The 24,541-nt window shown below is 46.1% G+C and overlaps 1 protein-coding gene across 1 annotated transcript; it reads right to left on the bottom strand.

Annotated features, from left to right (window-relative positions):
* Positions 1-3,111: 3,111 nt before the first annotated feature.
* LOC142795899 (uncharacterized) lies at positions 3,112-23,587 on the bottom strand (the record flags this gene model as incomplete). Its single annotated transcript, XM_075886157.1, has 4 exons — positions 3,112-3,237; positions 5,200-5,328; positions 12,986-13,164; positions 23,433-23,587. Coding segments are annotated over 4 exons (589 nt in total), but the record flags the coding sequence as incomplete, so codon positions are not given.
* Positions 23,588-24,541: the final 954 nt, after the last annotated feature.

Consider the following 24,541-nt stretch of genomic DNA (forward strand, 5'->3'; position numbering starts at 1 on the left):
TTGTGATAGTTTTGTAAGGACACTCTCGGCTGGATGTTGCCACCAGCGTATATATATATTGTGGGCATTAGTAAGCATGGGTAGCAATATATATATATATATATATATATATATATATATATATAGTCCAGTAGATTCTCCTTGAGCGGTCACAACGTGGTTTATTTCGACGTTTCGGCCTAGAGTCTGGCCTTCATCAGGCTGGCCTGATGAAGGCCATCCTAGAGTCTGGCCTGATGAAGGCCAGACTCTAGGCCGAAACGTCGAAATAAACCACGTTGTGACCGCTCACGGAGGACCTACTGGACTATATGCAACGCCACGGCCACCCAACCACCATGCCTGCCTATATATATATATATATATATATATATATATATATATGTATGTGTGTGTGTGTGTGTGTGTGTGAGTGTGTGTATGTGTGTGTGTGTGTGTGTGTGTGTGTGTGTGTGTGTGTGTGTGAAAACATAAGAGACATCACTCCGGCGCACGGAATCAAACGACGTGCGACCTCTGTTTCGTGTATGTGAGGCGTTAACCGCTGAGCCACCAAAGAGCACGTCCTTCAACGTTCAAACGGCAAATTATTCATATCTACCACTTACCTCTACTGACGCGACTAAAGGGGAATTACCATGTTTTCAGCATTAGCAGCAAGATGGCGCAATGAGCGCGTGCCTCGCCTAGAGTTACTGTATATACGCAACTCTGCTACCTTTAGGTAGCAGAGTTGCGCCTAGGTACAACATCTTGGGTTCAAAGGTTTTGCGGGAAAGCCACTCACCCCCCGCGTAGGAGCAGCGCTTGCACTTCATAGTACCAGCGTTGCTTTATTTATTTTCTTCGCTTTCTTTTCTTTCTAATCATTATGAAGGTACGAGAAAAACTCAGTTGCTCTTGTCACGCCTGGAAGTCTTGATTTTATGTTTCCGTTTTTGGTATGCAATAATGAAAAAAGTGCGTCAGCTTGTTGAACTAGTGATACATATGTATATTTAAGGTAGGTCACACATTAGCTTCGGCTTCATTTGCACTGTTTTTCCCATTTGCCTATATAAAACAATTTTTCACTCTTGATCACTATCGAGCCACTTAGGGATAGAATATTTTCATCGTGTTGGGTTCATTCGTTAACTGTGTGAGTTAAGTAGTTAAAGCTTTGTAGTCTTCAACTAGATCAAGCTTGATAGCGATCGAGAGTGGCCGTGCGACGCCCGCGTCACGCGCGGCTCTCGTATTACGCTCGTATTACAATCGCGGCTCACGGCAATGGATGTGAATCGTTGTTCAACAACCCTGTCCTGTTCAACATCTTTTTCGCCTAAGGTTTGAAAGCTGCATTCAATTCACGCACTGGCAGCAACACCTTGCCGATTCAAATAGCTCTAGCTTTAATTTTCCATTTATTTTTAGCGTTTTAGCCGCCAGACCAATTTGGACGTATGCAGGACGTATTCACTACCGCACCTGTGGTTAATATATATAGAGGAAGTTTTGAAGTGTCGTGGATAAATTAGAAAAAGGGGAAGCGCACGGGCGTCAGTAGAGAAGTGGAAAAGGGGCACTTGCCCCCCTTAAGCCACAACAGCACTTAATCTCACCTAAGCCAGAACAGTGCTCTCGTTCTCCCTAAGCCGCGATGCAGCAATGGTTTGCATTCCCAAGAGAAAACACTGCCGACGACCATGGGCAAGTGTTTATTCCTTCCGACTGAACACTAATCTTTCTATAGCAACACCCGCTGCACCCTCGTCTACTCACATGTGCTCTACATAGTACGATTCAAAGCAGAATGCATTTGCTGCCGTATTTCTATTGACCATCAGGCAACATGGCTACATTAGCGAAGAAGCCCGGTGGGAATAACAACAGCCGTTGCCAACCCCGCCCGATCTGCCCAGAATCTGCGTAGCGTTGACTTCTCCGCAGTGCAAATGAACCACCTATGACCACGTGATGGCGCTCAGCGAATAGGGGCGCTGACCTCCTGTAGGCGGAGTGAGCGGCACCCGGAAGACGGTGGCGCAACTCTGCTACCTAAAGGTAGCACATGCAGTAACTCTAGCCTCGCCACATCGAGGGGGGGGGGGGGGGGGGGGCACGCTCTAATTTTTCACACGTACTTTGCCCCGCTTAGAGCAAGGGGGGGGGGGGGCGACGCTCCCTCGCGCGCCTTTATCACGTGGGGAGGGGAGAATCGTACGTCTTGGCTGGCCTCGGGCTTAAATGAAACGATTCTGCTTTAGTTACCGGGCGCACAAAGGTCACTGCAATCATTGCGGTATTCGTTTGCAAAAAGCGCACGCTTTTCAGACGCAGCGAAGTAACAACTGAGACGCTTATTCGCGTGCATCTGTACCTGTGAGTACGTTTCGTGCGTCATTTGCGCGTGAGAAACGCGGGCCATGTTTCGATGAAGGAGGATAAAAAAAAATGCTGGAGTTGAAGTGACTGCCCAAGAGTGAAGCCCTTCCTCTGGCAAGATGGCGGCTGTGGCAGCCATATTACTAGGGGCATGATAAAGTATCACCGTTCAGCGATTGAAAACGAAGCGTTTTTTTTCGCACGCCCAGCGAGTTCCTTGTGGGAACTTTTTCGGGTCACATAGTGCTCCAACTGCATCTTACAGTTACTAGTTTTCCTTAGTGAGCCTCTAATTGGAGGCAAAGTACTTTGAAGATTCAGTCATCCATACTCGTGTCTGTGTGTTATTTCGTCGGGAACAACTATCCTTTAATATAGAACTAACGTAGCATTTACATACCATATCAAAGCCACTTGATCTTTATAGGTGGGCACTATCAGAAAAGAGCATGTTTCCGCCATCTTGGCAGTGGCAAAAGGTGGCTTCACTTCTGCTGGCAAGGCATTGCGGGAGCTCCAGCAATTCTACTTTAATCTTCCTTGGTTTCGATCTGCTTTGTATTCTGCGCGTGACCTTCCAATTTGTTGGAATCGCATTCATTGCTTCGCTTTTACGGAAAAGCTCCGACTTTTTTTGTTCCCACCACGATCCAATCACACGTGCCTTTAAAAACAAAAAGTGAATACAGCTGCGTGCAAAGCGGCTCGAGGGGTTGAACGCTTCGAAGTTCACGAGACACTAACCTGGATTGGCTAAGTCCGGAACGACGCAGGCGACCGACGCGCTGCAGTTGTTGCCGATAGGTGGCGCCGTGTACCACTTGCGCTCGGCGATGTTGTACTTCTCAACGATCTTTATAGTCGCCGTGCCTGTTCAGGAGACAGGAAGAAAACCGGATCATCCTTTTAGGAGCAATCACCGTTCACTCCTGATTCGCACAAGCCCAATCTGGTGTTATCGCTGGAAAATAAAAAAAGAGAGAGCAACTCTTACCTTATCGAGAAAATGGAAGGTGACCGAGGCTTGGCGCAGTGCATGCCTGGACCCAGTATTTCCATATCATTACGGAGCTGCTTAAGCCAAGCGTTCGTCATCCGTCGCGAAAGGGGTGACGTCACCACGCGTTGCCTAGCAACCGGTGCAATAGCTGTGCGTATCTATAGCTTCACCCCTGCTTCGCGATCACAGAAGCGGCTCCGTCGAGCCAAGCTCCTGCTAGCTACGCGTGACTGAGCATGTACCACGACGTCATGGCGGAGTACCTGCGCTTGGCTCCATCTACCCGCGCAACGGCTTAGCTCCGCGAGTCACGACAAGACGACCAGCTGTGTTTGCCGGGCCATTCTTGACGGGATCCGAAAAGACGAGTTTACAGTGGCTATATGCTCGACGTGATGTCGCTGCAGAGCCACGCAAAGAGCTGCCGCGAAAGACCGCGTCGATATGCGTTGCCAAGACGCGAAAAATTCACACGCGAATCGACGATTCACAACTTTGGCAAAACCTCGAAACGCTGCAGGACCGCCTCGGTGCCCATCAGCTCTGCCGTGTCTTCAGCCTTGCATCACTACAGCGTTAGCTACGCCCCGCATTTCGCCTTCCTTAAAGGGCCCCTAAGCAGCACCGAGTTCAAAGCTGAGACAGCAGCTTCTTTCGCACCTTCACAAGCCTCTCTACAAGCACTGTCTCCTCCTCTCCCCTTATCTCTTCAGAAAACACGCGGCATATCAGCCCTGCGCGTTTATCCAGTCAGGATTTCACACTTTTCAACTGCGCGCTGCCATCTCCTCTTGCCCCAGTCGCAAACACAGACGACGAAGTGCAATCCGTTGATAACGCAACATAGTAATGTGAAACAAGGCAGACAGGGCATGCGATTGCATTGCAAAGCACAGTCGACGATTCGTAGCAGATTTCTGCCGTACATTGACCAATCGAGAGTTTATTTCATCCCGACGTCACAAGAACAAACAGCTGACGTCACGGATTGTGCCACAAAGATGATTTGATTTGATTGATATGTGGGGTTTAGCAACCCAAGACCGTCACGTGATTATGAGAGTCGCCATAATGGAGGGCTAAGGAAATTTGAACCACCAGGGGTTCGTGCATCCAAATCTGAGCACACTGCCGCAAAGATGCGAGACATCGCGAAAGTATAGTATTTTCAGATGTTGTTGCTGAGACCCTTTATCGGCCATAGAGCACCCATTTGTAGACTCTCCTTTCATGTGTTGCTCCTATTTTAATCAGCTTTCTGCCAAAGCTTGAGGAACGATGTTCCTGTAGAGCAAGAGTATCAAACTCACATCACCTGTCAGGCCGCAGTCACCTAATTTAGTAAGACAAAGCTTGAACAAATTGTTAGCTGCATGGTGCCCCATGAAAGAACGCCTTTCCCATATCTGACATAGGGATCATTTCTAAAGGGCATTTGAGGTCAGCTTTCGAGAAGCATAATGGATGCCTATCTACACAATCACTACAACCTGGACACCGATTCCCAGGCATAAAGTTTTTCGTTCCGCGGCTATGTTTGAATGCAAGGTGACCGCATGGTGGTCTGACGAAACAAATGTGTAAGACCAGTCGCATATGCGTAGCTTAACTGCACAAGGCGTTACTAATCACGATAGGCAAGAACATAATGCGAGCGCCCTTTAGCAATACCACGAACAGTCACAAAGTCACGAAATGAATGTCGGACGAGAACTGATGAACGGGTCCGTGCTTGAGACCACTGCTGTAGGAGGTCAAAGGGTCTGAAGAGGATGTTGAGGTTTTTACATACATATTTGTTTATGGCAGTATAATTCCACGCACTCACTGACCAGCCTTACCGTTGAAGCCGCCGATGACGTAGATGCAGCCTTCGAGAACCGCGGCGGCGAAGTTGCTCCTAGCGCTCGGCATGCTGGGTGATTCCGAGAAACGGCCTCTCCGGGCGTCGAGCTGTTCCACTGAAAGGCGTGAATGTGAGAAGTCTCAAGAGTTAGCCGTGAAACGGAAGTGCTTATAGCTCGCGCCTTACGAAAGCCCGGCATGTCTGAGAGAGAGTTTCTTAACACACACTTAAGTCTCTCATACCATGCTCGTAAACTCGTCGTATATACGTCCTTATCGCTACTGAATGCGCTGCCGTTGCGTTCACTCGTGACGTTTCTGCTCCCGAAACAACGCTTGAAAATGTACGAGCTGTTTCTTTTCAGCACTTTGCGTGAACAGTTGAAACTCGGTGCGAAATTTAATGCTCAGATACACTTTGATCTTAGCCAAAAGGCCGAGAAGCGATAATGCTCAGAAAACGGGCCAAATCGAACGAGTTCTCAGAGTGGCGAAGGCGGCGGCAGCATGTGCGAGGGGCAGAACGAATGTGAACATTTCGACGCGCACAGACGTGGTTTTTCCGGCCACTCCGGCATTTTCGTTTTCGCTTCATTTCTAAAGTGTGATGGCCGAAAGAACGAGTACAGAGAGAGACGGAGAAAGAAAGCGCAAGATAGAAAGAAAGACGAAAGAAAGGGAAGGAACGCAAGAAAAAGAAAGGACAGAGACAGACATTGAGCAACGAAGAAAGTTGTGGAAAGAAAGAGAAATAGAGAAATAGAGAGAAACGGATAGAAATGCAAAACGAGAACGAGATATAGACCTAAAAAGCGACAAAAAAAGAAATATATCAAAAATAATCAAATAACAATAAAAGAAGACAGAAAAACTAAAACAAAAAGGGGGAAAATAAAAATAAAAACAAGGATGGATGCAGCAAGAAGTAAATAAAGAGAAAGAAGCTTGGCCACCCAGCTCCGCCCTTCAGGCTTGCTGTCTCTAATGCGAGGCAACCTTACGTGAAGTAAATGTCACAAATGTCAATTGTGTTCATGGGCCGGTTTCCGCGGGGTGCTTATCGGCTCTGTTAACAGTTGCGGGGCTGTTCAGCCATTCACAAAACCGATGTGATGGCGTTGCTGTGGCCGGTACTATAGGCCGAGATTTCTGCATTTCTCTTTTGATAAACTTTTATTTGGTCCTCCAAAACACAGATCACTGTGTAGCGGGCAGCTCCCACGTGGGTACTGAGATGCCAAGCTCCTCAGCCGCCTCGCGGGCTTGGTGGACAGCCCAGAGCTGATCTGCCAAAGACGAGCTGCGGATTGCCGCCTCCCATCTGGCAGAGGTGATGTGCGATAAATGAGCGAATTTGGTGCACTGCCAGAGCATGTGTTCTAATGAAGCTATTTCCCCACATTGTGGGCAAGATTACTTGGGTATAGGTTAGGGTAGATGATGTGTAACATTTTCAAAGTAGGGTACATGCGCGTTTGCAAAAGTCTTAGGGTAAGTTCTTGCGGCCGAGTTAATTTTTTGTGAGGTGGAGGGAAAATCCTTCTAGACAGGTAAAAATATTTAGTGAGCTCGCTATATGTTGTAAGAATTTCCCGGTTATCCCCTTCTCCGGTAGAACGCATCCCCGGGGAGGCGCGGTTGGAGAGGTCTTGCGCCGCCTGGTGTGCTACTTCATTGAGATTGGGAGGGGAGTCGTTGATTTGTCCAAGGTGAGCTGCGAACCAACTCAGAAGATGATGCGTTATGTTCTTGCCATGTTGTATTTTCAAAACAAACGCTGAACTACAACATGCCGTTGCCATGTTGTATTTTCAGCGTTTGTTTTGAGACCATCCCCTTTGCGAAGGCCCGTAGTGCTGCCATGAAATTCCTGTAGACGACTTCAATGTTCTCCATCTTGAGTGCTAAAGCGATGGCCACCCGTTCCGCAATGATTGGGTCTTTCATCCTGACCGTCGCTGAGTTGACGACATGGCCAGCCCCATCGACCACCACTGCCACAAAAGCTTTCCCATTGGCGTAGGAAGCCGCGTCAACAAATACGACCCCTCGTTCCTCGTTTGAGACTTGACGAAGTACAGTCCTGGCCCTCGCTACTCTTCTTCCGATGTTGTGTTCTGAATGCATGTTTCGTGGTATAGCAGATACCGTGATATTCTCCCTGATGTTGTCGGAGATATTAGATGTTGTCGGAGAATTGTGATTGGGTGTTGGCCCAGCTCCTGCAGGATCATTCTCCCCGACCTTGTTGTAGAGAACCTTGCAAACTGTGCTCTCTCTTGGGCTTCTGCTATTTCTTCGAGCGTGTTGTATGACAAGCTCAAGTAGACACTCGGTGCTCGAACGTATGGGTAGGCCCAGTACGTTCTTGATAACTTTCTTGAGGAGCACATTCAGTGTCTCGGACTCTGCTCTAAACCAGTCGTGCATTGCTGCCTCGTACGTGAAGTGGCTTACACAAACACATGCATCAACCTGATGAGGTTGTCTTCCTTGATCCCATTTCTTTTATTGGCCATTCTGTGTATGAGGTGCACCGCACTTCTGTTTTCTAAGATAACTTGGCTATAGATTTGCTGTTAGCACCGGTAGACTATATCAGCATGCCCAGGACTTTGATGGAGTCGACCCGATGGATGGCATCCCCTTGATTTGTACGAAGGTGGATGCCTATCTGGTTTAACGGCTTCCATCCCCTGGGCTTCGGTCACCGGCGTGTAGTCTGATACAGTAAAAGTTCTGACCTACTCGAGGAGCACTTGAGCCCAGAAAAACTAAGGTACTCTTCTACGGTGTCAATCACCTCTTGCAGGGCGCTCTCAATCTGCCCCTCACTTCCACCTGTGCACCACATGGCAATGTCATCTGTGTAGATGCTGTGCTTCAATCCTTCGATGCTCGATCATTTCTTTGACAGTCGAATCATGGCAATGTTGAACAGTATTGGTAAAATCACTGACCCTTGCGGCTTGCGGTGTGCCCCTTGCTTCTAGTTTGATATCTGCTGTCTCAATATATGCAATCTTCGTCACGGCTTTCCGATCTGTAAGAAAGGACCATACGTAGTCATGGAAGGCTTTCCCCAGACCAAGCTTGAAAATTGCTTCGAGTATGAATTAGTGGTAGATGTTGTCAAACGCTTTTTCTGGATATAGGCACAGAATGGCTCTTACGTCTCTGGTTTCATTGTCGATGACCTGGCGTTTCATAAGCTTCATTGCGTTTTGTGTTGATAGCCCTGCCCTGAATCCAACCATGTTGTGTGTATTTATGTCGTTATCTTTCAAGTACTTGTTTATCCTGTGCAGTGTAGCATGTTCTGCAACTTTGCCGACACATGATGTCAAGGATATTGGCCTCATGTTGTCCAAGTTAGGGACTTTCCTGGCTTAGGAATAAGGATTGTGCTGGCCAGTTTTCACTGCTCTGGCACCCTGCCTTCTCTCCATGCTGCATTGATCATATCCTACAGGGTGTCAATTGAATCGTCATCAAGGTTATGAAGGGCATTGTTTGATATACTGTCCCGGCCAGGGGTCTACCTGCCATTGAGATCATGCAAGGCTGTTCTGATCTCCTCGATGTTAAAGTCGCCTTCAAGACCTGGATTGGGCGGGCCCTGGTACTGTCTACTTGGTGGTGCCGATCCTCTTTTGACTGGGCGGTACTTAAGCACGAGCCGCTGCACAACTTGCTGTTCTGTAGAGCACCCTATCCCTTTATGCAAAATTCGAGCGATAACATGCTTTTGATTTGTTTTCATGGTGTTTTCGTTGAGATGATGTTTTACCATATTCCATGTCTTGCCATTGCGCCTCTGACCATCGACGGAGTTCCAAATTTCGTCCCATTGCTGCCTGGATAGTGCGCGACAATATTCCTCCACTGATCTGCTTACCTCAGCTATCTTCTTCCTCAGTCTTCGGTTCAGTCGCTGACCCTTCCAACGGTTCAGAAGTGCTCGGGGAGCACGAGTTTTAGCGGCAGTGGTCACGCCCTTACTTCAACGTTGAAGGCACTGAAATGGTACAAGTCATTTTTCGACCAACGTGGTGCTAAGCAGTTCCTGTAGAGTAGTTATTCGTAATTTCGTTTGTAACCAGTTGTGTTTCATTGCATATATTGTATCGTTACACCATTCACTGTATCATGAGATCGCATTGAGTGCGTGTGTACTAGTATGACAACTTTGTCATGCATATTAGAGCAGTGGTGTCTTAATTGCAACGTAGTTATGTCTGTCGTGGTACATAGATGTACCGAAGTGTATGTACCCATTAACTGGAATTTTATGAAACCCTTTTTTTTTGTACATAGTGTAAATAAGCTTTTTCTAAACAGAAATACACTGCTGATAAATTTATACCGTGGCTTTCGGGTGTTTCGTTATTTAATTTTGTACTACCTTTTATGCAAACAAAAAAGATTATTTCAAAACATGGAGTAGTTAGGCCTGAGCACCCGACTGCTGTGAGATCTGTTTGCCATCGTTTCGTTTTGTTTGCCAGCCAGCCGCTAATGCTGACTTCGACTCCTCCCCCCAAGAGCATGCGTAAAGAAGACACTGGGTGACGAAGGCGCGAGTTTTGAATGCTACTGAGCAGATTGTTGCACCGTGACTTGCTTAAGAAGTCATGTCCCCGGACATGGAATAGCGCCCACCAATCAACGCCACGCTTCCCACGATGATGTCTATGCTTTTGCCAATCAATCTTGGAGGCTTTTTTTTTTTTCTTTCAATGATCTCGGTGGCTCAGGATTACTGTGCAAAGCTCCGAAACCTTACAAAAACTGCAGAAGGCAGCTCAAGAAAATGAAAAAATAAAATCGTATTGACCGTCAATACGTTCTAAGAAAAAAAAACGCTCAATGCCGCGACGCATGGGGACATCTGTTCCCTGTGAGTAGACACGTGGCATTATATGATCTCTTCATTACGTCATTCATTCAGCGGCAAAAGACAGTTGTGGCAACCTAGAAAGATTTCTCCCATGATGGGCCTGGTTGGACTTAGAGGTGTACAAGCATGCAGCCTTCATATCCAATGACGACTATGCATATAGAGAGCAAACGAACAAATCGAAAGCTGAGACGATCCCTTATACGCATTCATTTACGACGGCAAAAGCCATATTGTCTTTCTTCTTGGTTGGTTTTATTGGTCATTCTTCTCTCGGCGACCGTTTCTCTCAGCCAAAGTTTTGTGCCCCAGACGTGGTTTCACACTGCCTCCGAGATCAGAGGCATTGCAAGCTTTCTACACCTAGCCTGCTTTTGCATGTCCTCCGTGATCGGCCTACCTCTTACCGAGCGACAATGTGTTGTGGTAACGAAAACACGATGCCGCAAATTTCCGTGACCTGTAACGTAAAGACGGTGTCACATGACGATGTCACGATAGGGCGTCATTGTTTGGTCAACGTTTCATGGTCTCTTAAAGATGCGAGATGGCCTTGCTATTGCGAAATAACTTGAAACATAACTGCAGCTAATTCTGTAATTACGTCTGAAGTAACGTACAAAGTACAAGGTGAAGAAAGCAGACGGGACAAGGCGCTAAACCTTAGCTGCTGCACTTGAAGTTCGTCACCCTGCTTATTCCTTTCTTTTTTCCTCTTATAATTTGTCCATATTCTGATATCTCTTGTTACGTCTGAAGCCACTTATGTTCTCGCAATGTCTCGCGAAAGTCTCCCAAAAGCTAAGAGAGCAGCGGTCATCTGAAGTCACATTACATTTTTCACGTGATGGGCAAAACAAGACAGCTCAGTAAGACGGCATGGGAGATGAAAACAATGTAGGCTGCTCTGCTGTCCAAAAGGGATGCAACTAAGCAAAATGCCCAGACAGTTCGGATCTCTCCGGTGTGGTCGTCTGTCTTCAAGCAAACAATATAGCTAACTTACGGTAATTTTTTTTTCGCAGACTTGAACACAAAGTAAGCTAAACAAATAACAGTTATTCTTGGTTTCTTATTTACTTTCTCTTGTCAACGCGAGGTAGCGTCATGTCGCGCTGACGTCATTCAGACATAACCCATTAATCGGACGCCTGGGGCTCGGTCCTGTTGCCTAAGCTGCCTGCGTAGGCTGTCGACGATGCTTTCTCGAATCTGAGCACTGCCATAGCAACTTAAGGCTTCCGGCTTGTTTAGAAAAAAAATTGTTTACGCTGTGCACAGCGCATAAATTATGCGTGCCCAATCAGTATTCAGAAGTACATTCACATTTTCACGATTGTACATCACATCACCACAACACAAAAACTAACATTTTCACATAGAGCGAGCAGCAGAAGTCAGATCAACATAATAACAAATGCACATAACTCACAATTGACACTACAGGAAATGGGTACGTGCACGTACTATATTCCACCGTATACATAAACTTGGTGGTAGACTTACCAGGACAACCAAAGCATGAGATGTGTTCAGAAAAAAACTCCCAATCAATTCCCCGAGGGTGAACATGGTCAAGTGCGAATGCACGGGGTGATGCTATGAGGGGGAGTGGAGTTAAAATCCGTTGGCATTCACCAGTGAGTTAACGTAAACTCCCCCGCTTGATCACATTGCGATTCCCAGGAAGCATTAGACCCTCTCGGGAAATCTTGGTGAGTTTAGGCGTATATGTGAGAGTAAATTCGCACTATAATGACGTTTATGTCCGCGGCCCGCTTCGCCCGATTGCGCTTGGCATCACGGGCTCTTCGCCGCGCTGCCTTGTCTTCAACCGGCGCGACATCTTCAACGACGCGTGCAACGCTCGCATTCGATTGCGTTGTACTCGTTGTTGGAGGTATCGCAGTCGAGGTTGATGCCTGCGATGGATCCATACCTATGACGACTTGCCGATCTCGAGCAAGTCGTGGCTGCGCGGGCGCGCCCGCACAGCCACAAAGCGGAGGGCGGCGCGCGCGCAATCACGTGGTGTGTGACGTCGCCACGCCGTTGCTACAGACGCTCCTCTCCGCTCCTCGCGCCGTTGCTAGGAGACAGGAGGAAGCGCACCGCGGATGGCGGATTCAGGGTCGCTTATAAAGTGCATTCGCACTTAACATGTTTAACGATTTCGAGTACTTAGTACTTAACTATGGGAGAGCACTCAGCCGTCCCGCTAAAATTATGACATTTTCAAAATGCGCAAAAGATACCAACTGGTAAGGTAATAAATGGCTTAGAGTTTGGTGCGCTGAGAGGCTTGGTGGAGAGTAGCCCACTTAGACTCAACACTTTTCTCCCTATGATTGACCAAATATTTCTAACATATCTTTCTCTAGGTTTTACACAAATTTACAAAAAACACAGCTCTTCACTTCAGGCGCCTTCCTTTTATCTAAAATTCAAAAAAAAGTTTTTTTTTCTTTCGTACAGTTGTCACAACATACAAAAAAAAATATTTCTGCTTCAGTGTTGGAGAGCGATAATTAAAGTGACCGGAACTTTCTTGGGAAGCAACACGTGCTACTGCTATTGCAACCTTTATTAAACCGAGCAAAATTGCGAATAAAGAAACTTGATTTGATTGATACGTTGGTTTTAACGTCCCAGAACCACCATATGATTATGAGCGACGCCGTAGTGGAGGGCTCCGGGAATTTCGACCTCCTGGAATTCTTTAACGTGCACCCAAATCTGAGCACACGGGCCTACAACATTTCCGCCTCCATCGGAAATGCAGCCGCCGCAGCCGGGACTCCCACAACCTGCTGGTCAGCAGCCGAGTACCTTAGCCACTAAACTACTGCGGCGCGGCGAATGAAGAAACTTACTGCTTGAAAGTCGCGCCCTCCCGTTGCACCCGCCGATGATGTACAGGGTGTCCTTGTGGACGACCACCTGGGCGCCACTGCGTGGGGTGGACATGGTGACAACCCTGGTCCAGCTATCTGTCGAGGGGTCGTAGCAGTCGACGCTGTCCAGGACACTGTGCCCCGTGAAGCCACCCACACTGGGCAGGTATCGTAGAACGAAATTGGATGTGAGTCATCGATACACAATAAAAAAAACCCAAGAGAAGAACTCTTTTTTCGCGTGTCAGTAAATTACTCTTTCACGACACCAATAACGTCATATTTGCGGTTACAAGACACTTGTTAAGCGACAAAATACACGCAAAAAGAAAATAATTAGGGGACCCTAAAGCTTCAACTCTAAGAGCTGAACGCGATAGCAATGTCCTCCTGTTCACCCCGAGTGCGTACTTCAAACAGTTGGTGCATGAAACCTTTTCGAACTTGTTACGCACCCACAGTGTGGCCTTAATTATGGGAATAGGCGCAGAAGTGTGTGTGCCTTGTGATATAGTGTGTATAGTGAACTAGAATTTTCTAGTTCACTATAGTATTTTTTGATTGATTGATATTTGGGGTTTAACGTCCCAAAACCACCATATGATTATGAGAGACGCCGTAACGGAGGGCTCCATAAATTCTGACCACCTGGGGTTCTTTAACATGCACCCAAGTCTGAGCACACGGGCCGACAACATTTCCGCCTCCATCGGAAATGCCGCCGCCGCAGCCGGGATTCGATCCCGCGACCTGCGGGTCAGCAGCCGAGTACCTTAGCCACTAGACCACCGCAGCAGGGATCACTGTAGTAGTAGGTAACCAGCTGTAAACCACGAAGTGATTATGATAACCACGTGTTCTGACGCGCACTGGCAAAAGGCACTTGTAGCACGCATTATTGGTGCAATAGTCCATGTCGTATTGTGAAGCTTGTATACAGTGTACGAGTGTGTTCGCAAAGCATGGAAGTTACTTTCAATGCATTTCAAAGCAGATGAAGTTAATGAATGCGAAGCATTTCTTTGCGAATTTCGGCGACATTGAGCGTATCTATCTATCTATCTATCTATCTATCTATCTATCTAGCCGCCTACGACTTTTAGCTCTCCTGGCCGTTTCAATAACGCTATCAATACCAAACTTGGTTTGACATTACATGACTCTATAAAGAACATATATGACTATTCATAACATGAAAATCAAGACATGTGTGTCATGAATGTCATGATTTACCTTTCCTGGTCCTGCAGCTCTTGCGGTGGTTTCGTTCACATGGCATGTTGAAAAACTGGTATGGTAAGGCATGATTGCATGGCGAACACAAGCGACAGACCCTAACATGAAAATCATGACATGCGTGTCATTCAACAACATAACTACATGCCATGCTCATGGTGCGTTCGCGGCCGTTTCGCTAGCGTCACATATACCAAATTTGGTATTACAGTACGTGAATGGATGACGAAGGAATGTGGCTGGTGCAAACGTGATAATCATGAGATGCATGCCATGTAACAACATGACTACATGCCCAGCTCATGATGCACTGGCGGTCGTTTCACTTCCTTCACTAATACCATCTTTGGTATTACGGGACGTGAATGGATGACGAAGGTATGATACTGGTGCAAACGTGATAAACATGAGGTGTGTGTCATCTAACAACATGACTACATGCTACGCTCATTATGCGCTCGCGGCCGTTTCGCTAGCTTCAGATGTACCAAACTTCGTATTACGCGATGCGAACGGACGACATAAGTAAATGACACATCCAAACATGATCATCACGAAATGCGTGTCATGTAAAACATGACAACATGCCACACTGATGATGCGCTCGCGGCCGTTTCGCTAGCTTCGCATGTACCAAACCTGGTATTACGCGACGCGAACGGACAGCATAAGTAAATTACACATCCTAACATGATCATCACGAAATGCGTGTCATGTAAAACATGACAACATGCCACACTGATGATGTGCTCGCGGCCGTTTCGCTAGCTTCACATGTACCAAACTTGGTATTACGCGACGCGAACGGACGACATAAGTAAATGACACATCCATACATGATCATCACGGAATGCGTGTCATGTAAAACATGACAACATGCCACACTGATGATGTGCTCGCGGCCGTTTCGCTAGCTTCACATGTACCAAACTTGGTATTACGCGACGCGAACGGACGACATAAGTAAATGACACATCCAAACATGATCACCACGGAATGCGTGTCATGTAAAACATGACAACATGCCACACTGATGATGTGCTCGCGGCCGTTTCGCTAGCTTCACATGTACCAAACTTGGTATTACGCGACGCGAACGGACGACATAAGTAAATGACACATCCAAACATGATCATCACGGAATGCGTGTCATGTAAAACATGACAACATGCCACACTGATGATGTGCTCGCGGCCGTTTCGCTAGCTTCACATGTACCAAACTTGGTACTACGCGACGCGAACGGACGACATTTATTATGTAAATGACACATCCAAGCATGATCATCACGAAATGCGTGTCATGTAAAACATGACAACATGCCACACTAATGATGTGCTCGCGGCCGTTTCGCTAGCTTCACATGTATCAAACTTGGTACTACGCGACGCGAACGGACGACATTTATTATGTAAATGACACATCCAAGCATGATCATCACGAAATGCGTGTCATGTAACAACATGACAACATGCCACACTGATGATGTGCTCGCGGCCGTTTCGCTAGCTTCACATGTACCAAACTTGCTACTACGCGACGCGAACGGACGACATTTATTATGTAAATGACACATCCAAACATCATCATCACGGAATGCGTGTCATGTAACAACATGACAACATGCCACACTGATGATGTGCTCGCGGCCGTTTCGCTAGCTTCACATGTACCAAACTTGCTACTACGCGACGCGAACGGACGACATTTATTATGTAAATGACACATCCAAACATCATCATCACGGAATGCGTGTCATGTAACAACATGACAACATGCCACACTGATGATGTGCTCGCGGCCGTTTCGCTAGCTTCACATGTACCAAACTTGCTACTACGCGACGCGAACGGACGACATTTATTATGTAAATGACACATCCAAACATCATCATCACGGAATGCGTGTCATGTAAAACATGACAACATGCCACACTGATGATGTGCTCGCGGCCGTTTCGCTAGCTTCACTTGTAACAAACTTGGTATTACGCGACGCGAACGGACGACATTTATTATGTAAATGACACATCCAAGCATGATCATCACGGAATGCGTGTCATGTAAAACATGACAACATGCCACACTAATGATGTGCTCGCGGCCGTTTCGCTAGCTTCACATGTATCAAACTTGGTACTACGCGACGCGAACGGACGACATTTATTATGTAAATGACACATCCAAGCATGATCATCACGAAATGCGTGTCATGTAACAACATGACAACATGCCACACTGATGATGTGCTCGCGGCCGTTTCGCTAGCTTCACATGTACCAAACTTGCTACTACGCGACGCGAACGGACGACATTTATTATGTAAATGACACATCCAAACATCATCATCACGGAATGCGTGTCATGTAACAACATGACAACATGCCACACTGATGATGTGCTCGCGGCCGTTTCGCTAGCTTCACATGTACCAAACTTGCTACTACGCGACGCGAACGGACGACATTTATTATGTAAATGACACATCCAAACATCATCATCACGGAATGCGTGTCATGTAACAACATGACAACATGCCACACTGATGATGTGCTCGCGGCCGTTTCGCTAGCTTCACATGTACCAAACTTGCTACTACGCGACGCGAACGGACGACATTTATTATGTAAATGACACATCCAAACATCATCATCACGGAATGCGTGTCATGTAAAACATGACAACATGCCACACTGATGATGTGCTCGCGGCCGTTTCGCTAGCTTCACAAGTACCAAACTTGGTACTACGCGACGCTAACGGACGACATTTATTATGTAAATGACACATCCAAGCATGATCATCACGAAATGCGTGTCATGTAACAACATGACAACATGCCACACTGATGATGGGCTCGCGGCTGTTTCGCTAGCTTCACTTGTAACAAACTTGGTATTACGCGACGCGAACGGACGACATAAGTAAATGACACATCCAAACATGATCATCACGAAATGCGTGTCATGTAAAACATGACAACATGCCACACTGATGATGCGCTCGCGGCCGTTTCGCTAGCTTCACATGTACCAAACCTGGTATTACGCGACGCGAACGGACAGCATAAGTAAATTACACATCCTAACATGATCATCACGAAATGTGTGTCATGTAAAACATGACAACATGCCACACTGATGATGTGCTCGCGGCTGTTTCGCTAGCTTCACATGTACCAAACTTGGTATTACGCGACGCGAACGGACGACATAAGTAAATGACACATCCATACATGATCATCACGGAATGCGTGTCATGTAAAACATGACAACATGCCACACTGATGATGTGCTCGCGGCCGTTTCGCTAGCTTCACATGTACCAAACTTGGTATTACGCGACGCGAACGGACGACATAAGTAAATGACACATCCATACATGATCATCACGAAATGCGTGTCATGTAACAACATGACAACATGCCACACTGATGATGGGCTCGCGGCTGTTTCGCTAGCTTCACTTGTAACAAACTTGGTATTACGCGACGCGAACGGACGACATAAGTAAATGACACATCCATACATGATCATCACGGAATGCGTGTCATGTAAAACATGACAACATGCCACACTGATGATGTGCTCGCGGCCGTTTCGCTAGCTTCACATGTACCAAACTTGGTATTACGCGACGCGAACGGACGACATAAGTAAATGACACATCCATACATGATCATCACGAAATGCGTGTCATGTAACAACATGACAACATGCCACACTGATGATGGGCTCGCGGCTGTTTCGCTAGCTTCACTTGTAACAAACTTGGTATTACGCGACGCGAACGGACGACATAAGTAAATGACACATCCAAACATGATCATCACGAAATGCGTGTCATGTAAAACATGACAACATGCCACACTGATGATGTGCTCGCGGCCGTTTCGCTAGCTTCACATGTACCAAACCTGGTATTACGCGACGCGAACGGACAGCATAAGTAAATTACACATCCTAACATGATCATCACGAAATGTGTGTCATGTAAAACATGACAACATGCCACACTGATGATGTGCTCGCGGCTGTTTCGCTAGCTTCACATGTACCAAACTTGGTATTACGCGACGCGAACGGACGACATAAGTAAATGACACATCCATACATGATCATCACGGAATGCGTGTCATGTAAAACATGACAACATGCCACACTGATGATGTGCTCGCGGCCGTTTCGCTAGCTTCACATGTACCAAACTTGGTATTACGCGACGCGAACGGACGACATAAGTAAATGACACATCCAAACATGATCATCACGGAATGCGTGTCATGTAAAACATGACAACATGCCACACTGATGATGTGCTCGCGGCCGTTTCGCTAGCTTCACATGTACCAAACTTGGTATTACGCGACGCGAACGGACGACATAAGTAAATGACACATCCATACATGATCATCACGGAATGCGTGTCGTGTAAAACATGACAACATGCCACACTGATGATGTGCTCCGGCCGTTTCGCTAGCTTCACATGTACCAAACTTGGTACTACGCGACGCGAACGGACGACATTTATTATGTAAATGACACATCCAAGCATGATCATCACGAAATGCGTGTCATGTAACAACATGACAACATGCCGCACTGATGATGCGCTCGCGGCCGTTTCGCTAGCTTCACATGTACCAAACTTGGTATTACGCGACGCTAACGCACGACATAAAGGCCAAACCCCATAAGCGCGAAAATGCACGCGACAGCGACAAACGACGCGACGTAGATCGGCTTCGCGCGATCAGTCGCTAGCGCAGGCAAACCTCATTCACGCGACGGCTTCGGCGAGCGAATTCCACTGTTGCTGGCATGAGGCCGTCTACTCGCACCAAGAAAACCGCGTAGCGAGCGGTATGCAATTTAAAAATAAGATATATTGTTGTGTAATGAAACGGAAAGTGTTTATTATTGCCTTGCAGCCCTTCTTTATATGCACATGCGTAATAAACATTGCGTTATTTCTTGTTGCGCATACGTGACTCGGGCGGGGTCACGTGCACCTATGTAGTCTGTCTTTTCCGGTATTTCGCTATTGGCTGCTTGAGCCCAGCACTTCCGGGCTCGTGTCTTTCGTGTCCTTCTTGTCTCTGTGTCGTCGTTTTGTTCTCGCACTATAACTATCGTCATGCCTACTGCAACGTTTTACCGGACGCTACAGTGCCAGCGTCAGTCATGCAGTTGGTAGGTCGGCAGGGTGTGTGATCTTTGTGCGGGATAGTTTTGGGGGCCACTGTTCAAAATGTCACGTCTTATTCGTCCGGTAGGTTTGTTTGTGATTTGGCCTTCTTTTGTCGAAATTGGCGAGTGATTTGTTTATATGCACCTGTTAAAGGTTATGAACGGTGCGCAACATTCGAAAAAATTTGTGTTTATTGTGAATGCTATCGCATAGTTATCCTGATGGGAGATTTTAATTGTGTGATCAGTGCCGATGATAAAACATGTACATCCAATTTCAACGACTCAAGCACAGTTGCGTTAAAGAATCTAATGCATGACTTAGACGTTGAGGACGTTGCAGAGTGTATTGGTAAAGGACCAACACTGTATACGCATCAAAGCTCCAGTCATGCGCGCCTATAGGTAGGGCCCACGTGTCACTGGAAATAAGTTCCGATTATCAGTGAGTACAATGTCCTCCCTGTGTCATTTAGTGATCACTGCTTAGTATCGTTTGTAATTGGCAAAAGAAACAGACGTAGACCAGTATTTAACTTCGACATGTGGAAGCTTAATTCTTATCTCTTGGAAGATGAGATATTTATGAAAAGTGTTCGAGAGGTGCTGGTAAACATTGACAGTGGAGACCAAAAATGCGGAGCGAAATGTTAACTATTTAAACAGGTTATTGAATTGAAAGCTATAGAGCGCTCAAGTGTAATAAAGCCCGCAAAGATTGACGAAGAAATAATCCATACGCTTAAATCTGAAGGAACTGCTAGCAGAGCAAAGCAAAACCCATGGCTTATTCATTAATGATATAAGGTCAGTAAAATAAAAATTGGAACAAATTCAGGAGGAGAAGTATCGTGGTGCGCAGATAAGGGCAAGGGTGGAGAGAATGACTGCAGGAGAGAAGCTGACCAAAAGAAAGCTCGGTCTCGAAAAACGAAACGCTCAGCGGAACGCTATACATCAGATTGAATACAAGGGCAACGTTACAAGTGAACAGAGACATATAGAGGACGCTTTCAATGAGTACTACACCACACTATTTGATAAAAGTGAAGTAAACGTAGATGGATTCAAGAATGAGTTTTTCAAAATTAATGCCAAAGGTGTAAGATTGCAGGAAGGACAGTTTAGAACTACGTATTTCTGAACTGGAAGTGGCAAAAGCAATCATTGCCCTCCATTTGGGAAGGCTGCATTATATAAGGAATTAAAACACGAACTAGCACCGATCCTAGGAGCGGTTTTTAACGAAGCTTTAGACATAAAGGTTCTGCCGTCTTCTTTTCTGTTATCTCATATACTATAATAATTCCAAAAACTGAAGACGCAGTTAAATTACGTGAAGTGAAGACGTACAGGCCAATCAGTCAATCAAATAACGACCACAAGATTTTGATGAATGTGTTAGCAAGGAGACGGCACACACTTATCTGAAAACACTCGCTCATCGTAGAATAGTCTCTCGATTAAAGTTCATCTATCAATAGTACCATGGTCACTTCGAAATTTCACACAATCGCTACATAACCAACCCGTCCGTGCGCTTTGACCGTATTCATCATAATAAAACAGTTAGACAACCATTCAGTCATGTGAACGTTCATTAGTACTCATTATTCCCTCATGCTCTTTCATTATGGAACAAGTTACGTCAAGAGGTCGTTAATGCGGACACGACACAATCGTTTGCCCATCTCGTCAATGACCTAACACTTTATTTTTAATATGCAATATATTATGTTCCTCATTAGTGCTGAGATTTTTTTGTATTTAGGTATGAATGCCATTATTGCTATGTATTATTTATATTTTTCCTGATGTTGAGAATTTCCTTATTTTCGTACCTAGTATTGTATTTTTCTTATATTTTATTATTCTGTTTTGTCACTGACATTTGTTACCCACTCCTGCTTGGGCCCGAACAGGGCCTGCAGTATTTGTAAGTAAATAAATAAAATAAATAACATTTTAGGTGACCACCAGACATGTGGAAAGAAAGGGCGCACTATATTCACATTCACAAGGCACGAAGTGTATTGGGGTGCTGTGATGCAAAAAGCGATCACGTCGCGATTATCCAGATAGATTTAGAAAAAGCATTTCAGCGAGTACCCCACGAAATAATTTTTTTCTTTTGTTGGTAACGTAATTCCCGATACATGTCCTGATTTTCATGTAAGGGTCTGTTGCTTGTTTTCGCCATGCAACCATGTAATACCATACCAGTTTTGCAACATGCCATGTGAACGAAACCACCGCAAGAACTGCAGGACCATGAAATGTAAATCATGACATGACGGACAGACAGATCATGACGTAAATCATGACGGACATAATCATGACGGACATCATGACGGACATAAATCATGACGGACATAAATCATGACGGACATAAATCATGACGGACGGACAGACAGACAGACAGACAGACAGACAGACAGACAGACAGACAGACAGACAGACAGACAGACAGACAGACAGACAGACAGATAGATAGATAGATAGATAGATAGATAGATATAGATAGATAGATAGATAGATAGATAGATAGATAGATAGATAGATAGATAGATAGATAGATAGATAGATAGATAGATAGATAGATAGATAGATAGATAGATAGATAGATAGATAGATAGATAGATAGATAGATAGATAGATAGATAGATAGATAGATACGCTCAAAGTCGCCGAAGTTCGCTAAGAAATGCTTCGGATTTAAAAGCCAATCTCGCAGATATTTTTGTTCATTGCCCACATCATTGTGCTCTGTAACTTGACGTTGAACATAAAAATTGAGCTGAACGGATCATCCGAAATACTTCGTCGAGACAACGTGAGTAAAATACTAAAATACGTTGAAATGCGTGGCGTCGCTATGGGAGATACTGGAAGCAAACTGAAAGATGAAACATATGACATTGATCTTTTAATGTATCAATAAAGTTGCGGTTGTGAAATTGAGCGTTCTAGAATTCCTACACTGAAATTGGTCGGTCCGCAATAATTTATTGTTTAACTTTGGCGTCCCTTCAGCACAATTAACGCTATTCGTAACAAAAAAATCTTTGGTGACCTATACAGCGCTAATTAGAGGAGGATGAAAACTAAACATATACAAACTAGACACAAGGATAGCCACCATGATCTATCCAGACAGCATCGTATCAATGACACGAAATATTTCGGCAGATTAGTGGCAACACATTGTAAGGTGTGCGGGTCGATGGCGTATACTTTCATGTCAACCGAATAGTCAGTTCGCTTTGGTTCATTTTTTCGTACTTGTACGTACTCGCGTATCCTAACACGACACAGTTTTCTTTTTGCTCGAGATAGCCACCTCGTGTCGTGACGAATCTCATCTCCAAAGATGATGTTGGCTCTGACCTCCGCGTTCGAATCGAAATTACGGCCAATATGGATCGAACTGAAGATGGTGCGAACGCAAGTGTTGGCGTTACCTGGCGCTAAATTGTCCTGTTTCATATCCATCAGTACTGTAGTACATCATGTTCACTTTTGAGTAGGCAAACAATGTTACATGTTATTGCTTGTCAAATACCTAACGCGGCGTCTTTTTTTTTTCGTGTACATTTACCTACACCCGTTTAAGTAACCTATACATCATACCCTTTATATGTCAGTCGCTTCGTGTCGCTTGATGTTCGCATATTCCAAATGGTCGCGCAACCGGTGCCAGTCATTGGTGTGATTAATCCTTGCCACTTCAGACTCCACAAAATAGATTATAATTGTTGTAGTTTCACGCTATAGAGCCACTGTATGCTTATGTAACACGTAACAGTGGAAGGTCCGGTAAGAACGACCCCGTGCGGTTCTTCAACGTGCACCTCAATCTGCGCTAACTGACTATCCAACATTTCGTCTACATTAATACGCGACCGCCACGTCCGGAATCAAACCTGTGACCTTCAGATTAACATCCATGCCGCTGCGGCGGAAGCCGCAAAACAGTTTGAAATCCGGAAACGACCTTACATGTAGATGCGGCCACAAGCTGCTCCGGCGCTGGCGTCGCTGCGCGCTTGGATCATGTTCGCAATCATGGACCAGCGGTTGTTCTTTACGTCATACCGTTCGGCCGTCATGGTGCGCGTTTCCCCGGTGAAGCCGCCCATGGCATAGATGTAGCCCTGCGAATGAATCGCCAAACGAATCCATTACCTAAGACAAGGCTAACACCTCTGGCGATTTTTTTCGCTAAAAACTCCCAAGCATTTCCCCGAGGGTGAACATGGTTAAGTGCGAATACACGGGGTGATGCTATGAGGGGTATTTATTAATTCGCACTATTATATTTTTTAATCACACTATGGTGCCTTTATGGTGTAATGGTTCCTGGGAATCGCAATTTGATCACACGGGGGAGTTTACGTTAACTCACTGGCGAATGCCAACGGATTTTAACTTTCCTCCCCCTCACGACCCGCTCTCGACGGGAGACTGAGAGAGAAGCGGGCGCGCGAGAGAGAGGGGTGCGCGCGCAGCTGCAGCGAGCGAGGAGAGCGGAGGAGCGAGCGAAGGGGGAGGGGGTATAAGGTGCGTTACTGACACCGACATCAGCGTCGCGTCCGTGGCCTATTCGGTAGAGCGTCGCGCTGCGGCCCGCCAAGTCCTCTTTCTTTTAAAGATAGAGAAAAGACTGCGGACGCCGCCGACGGCGGTGGATGGTTTAGGGTCGCTTATAAAGTGTATTCACACTTAAAACTGTCCACACGAAAACTCGCAACAGCTTCTGACGCATTTGCCTATATAATGGCACCTTCCACAGGGAAATATGTTGGCGTTAGACGGGAAAGCTCCGCGTGTGATGACACCGTAAGTTCTTAATGCACAAGCCGGTTCGGGAAACTATTGCTGCGTCCGTTTTGTGCATTTCAACGGCAACCTCAGCCGTCGGTTAAAAGCGCAACCAAGGTTGCTCACAGAGCGACGGAAGTGGCGTACGCTTCCCGTGTCTGCATAGTATTTCCGCTGGAATCCGCGACTTAGCGGCGGCGCTAGTGAGAGCAACGCGGCGTGGAGCAAGCTGCTCTATAGCGACCAGTGGAGCGCGCGAAGCAGCTCTTAGGCAGCGTTCAGGCCGC

The sequence above is a fragment of the Rhipicephalus microplus genome, unplaced genomic scaffold (genome assembly GCF_043290135.1).
Source record: "Rhipicephalus microplus isolate Deutch F79 unplaced genomic scaffold, USDA_Rmic scaffold_939, whole genome shotgun sequence".
NCBI lineage: Eukaryota > Metazoa > Arthropoda > Arachnida > Ixodida > Ixodidae > Rhipicephalus > Rhipicephalus microplus.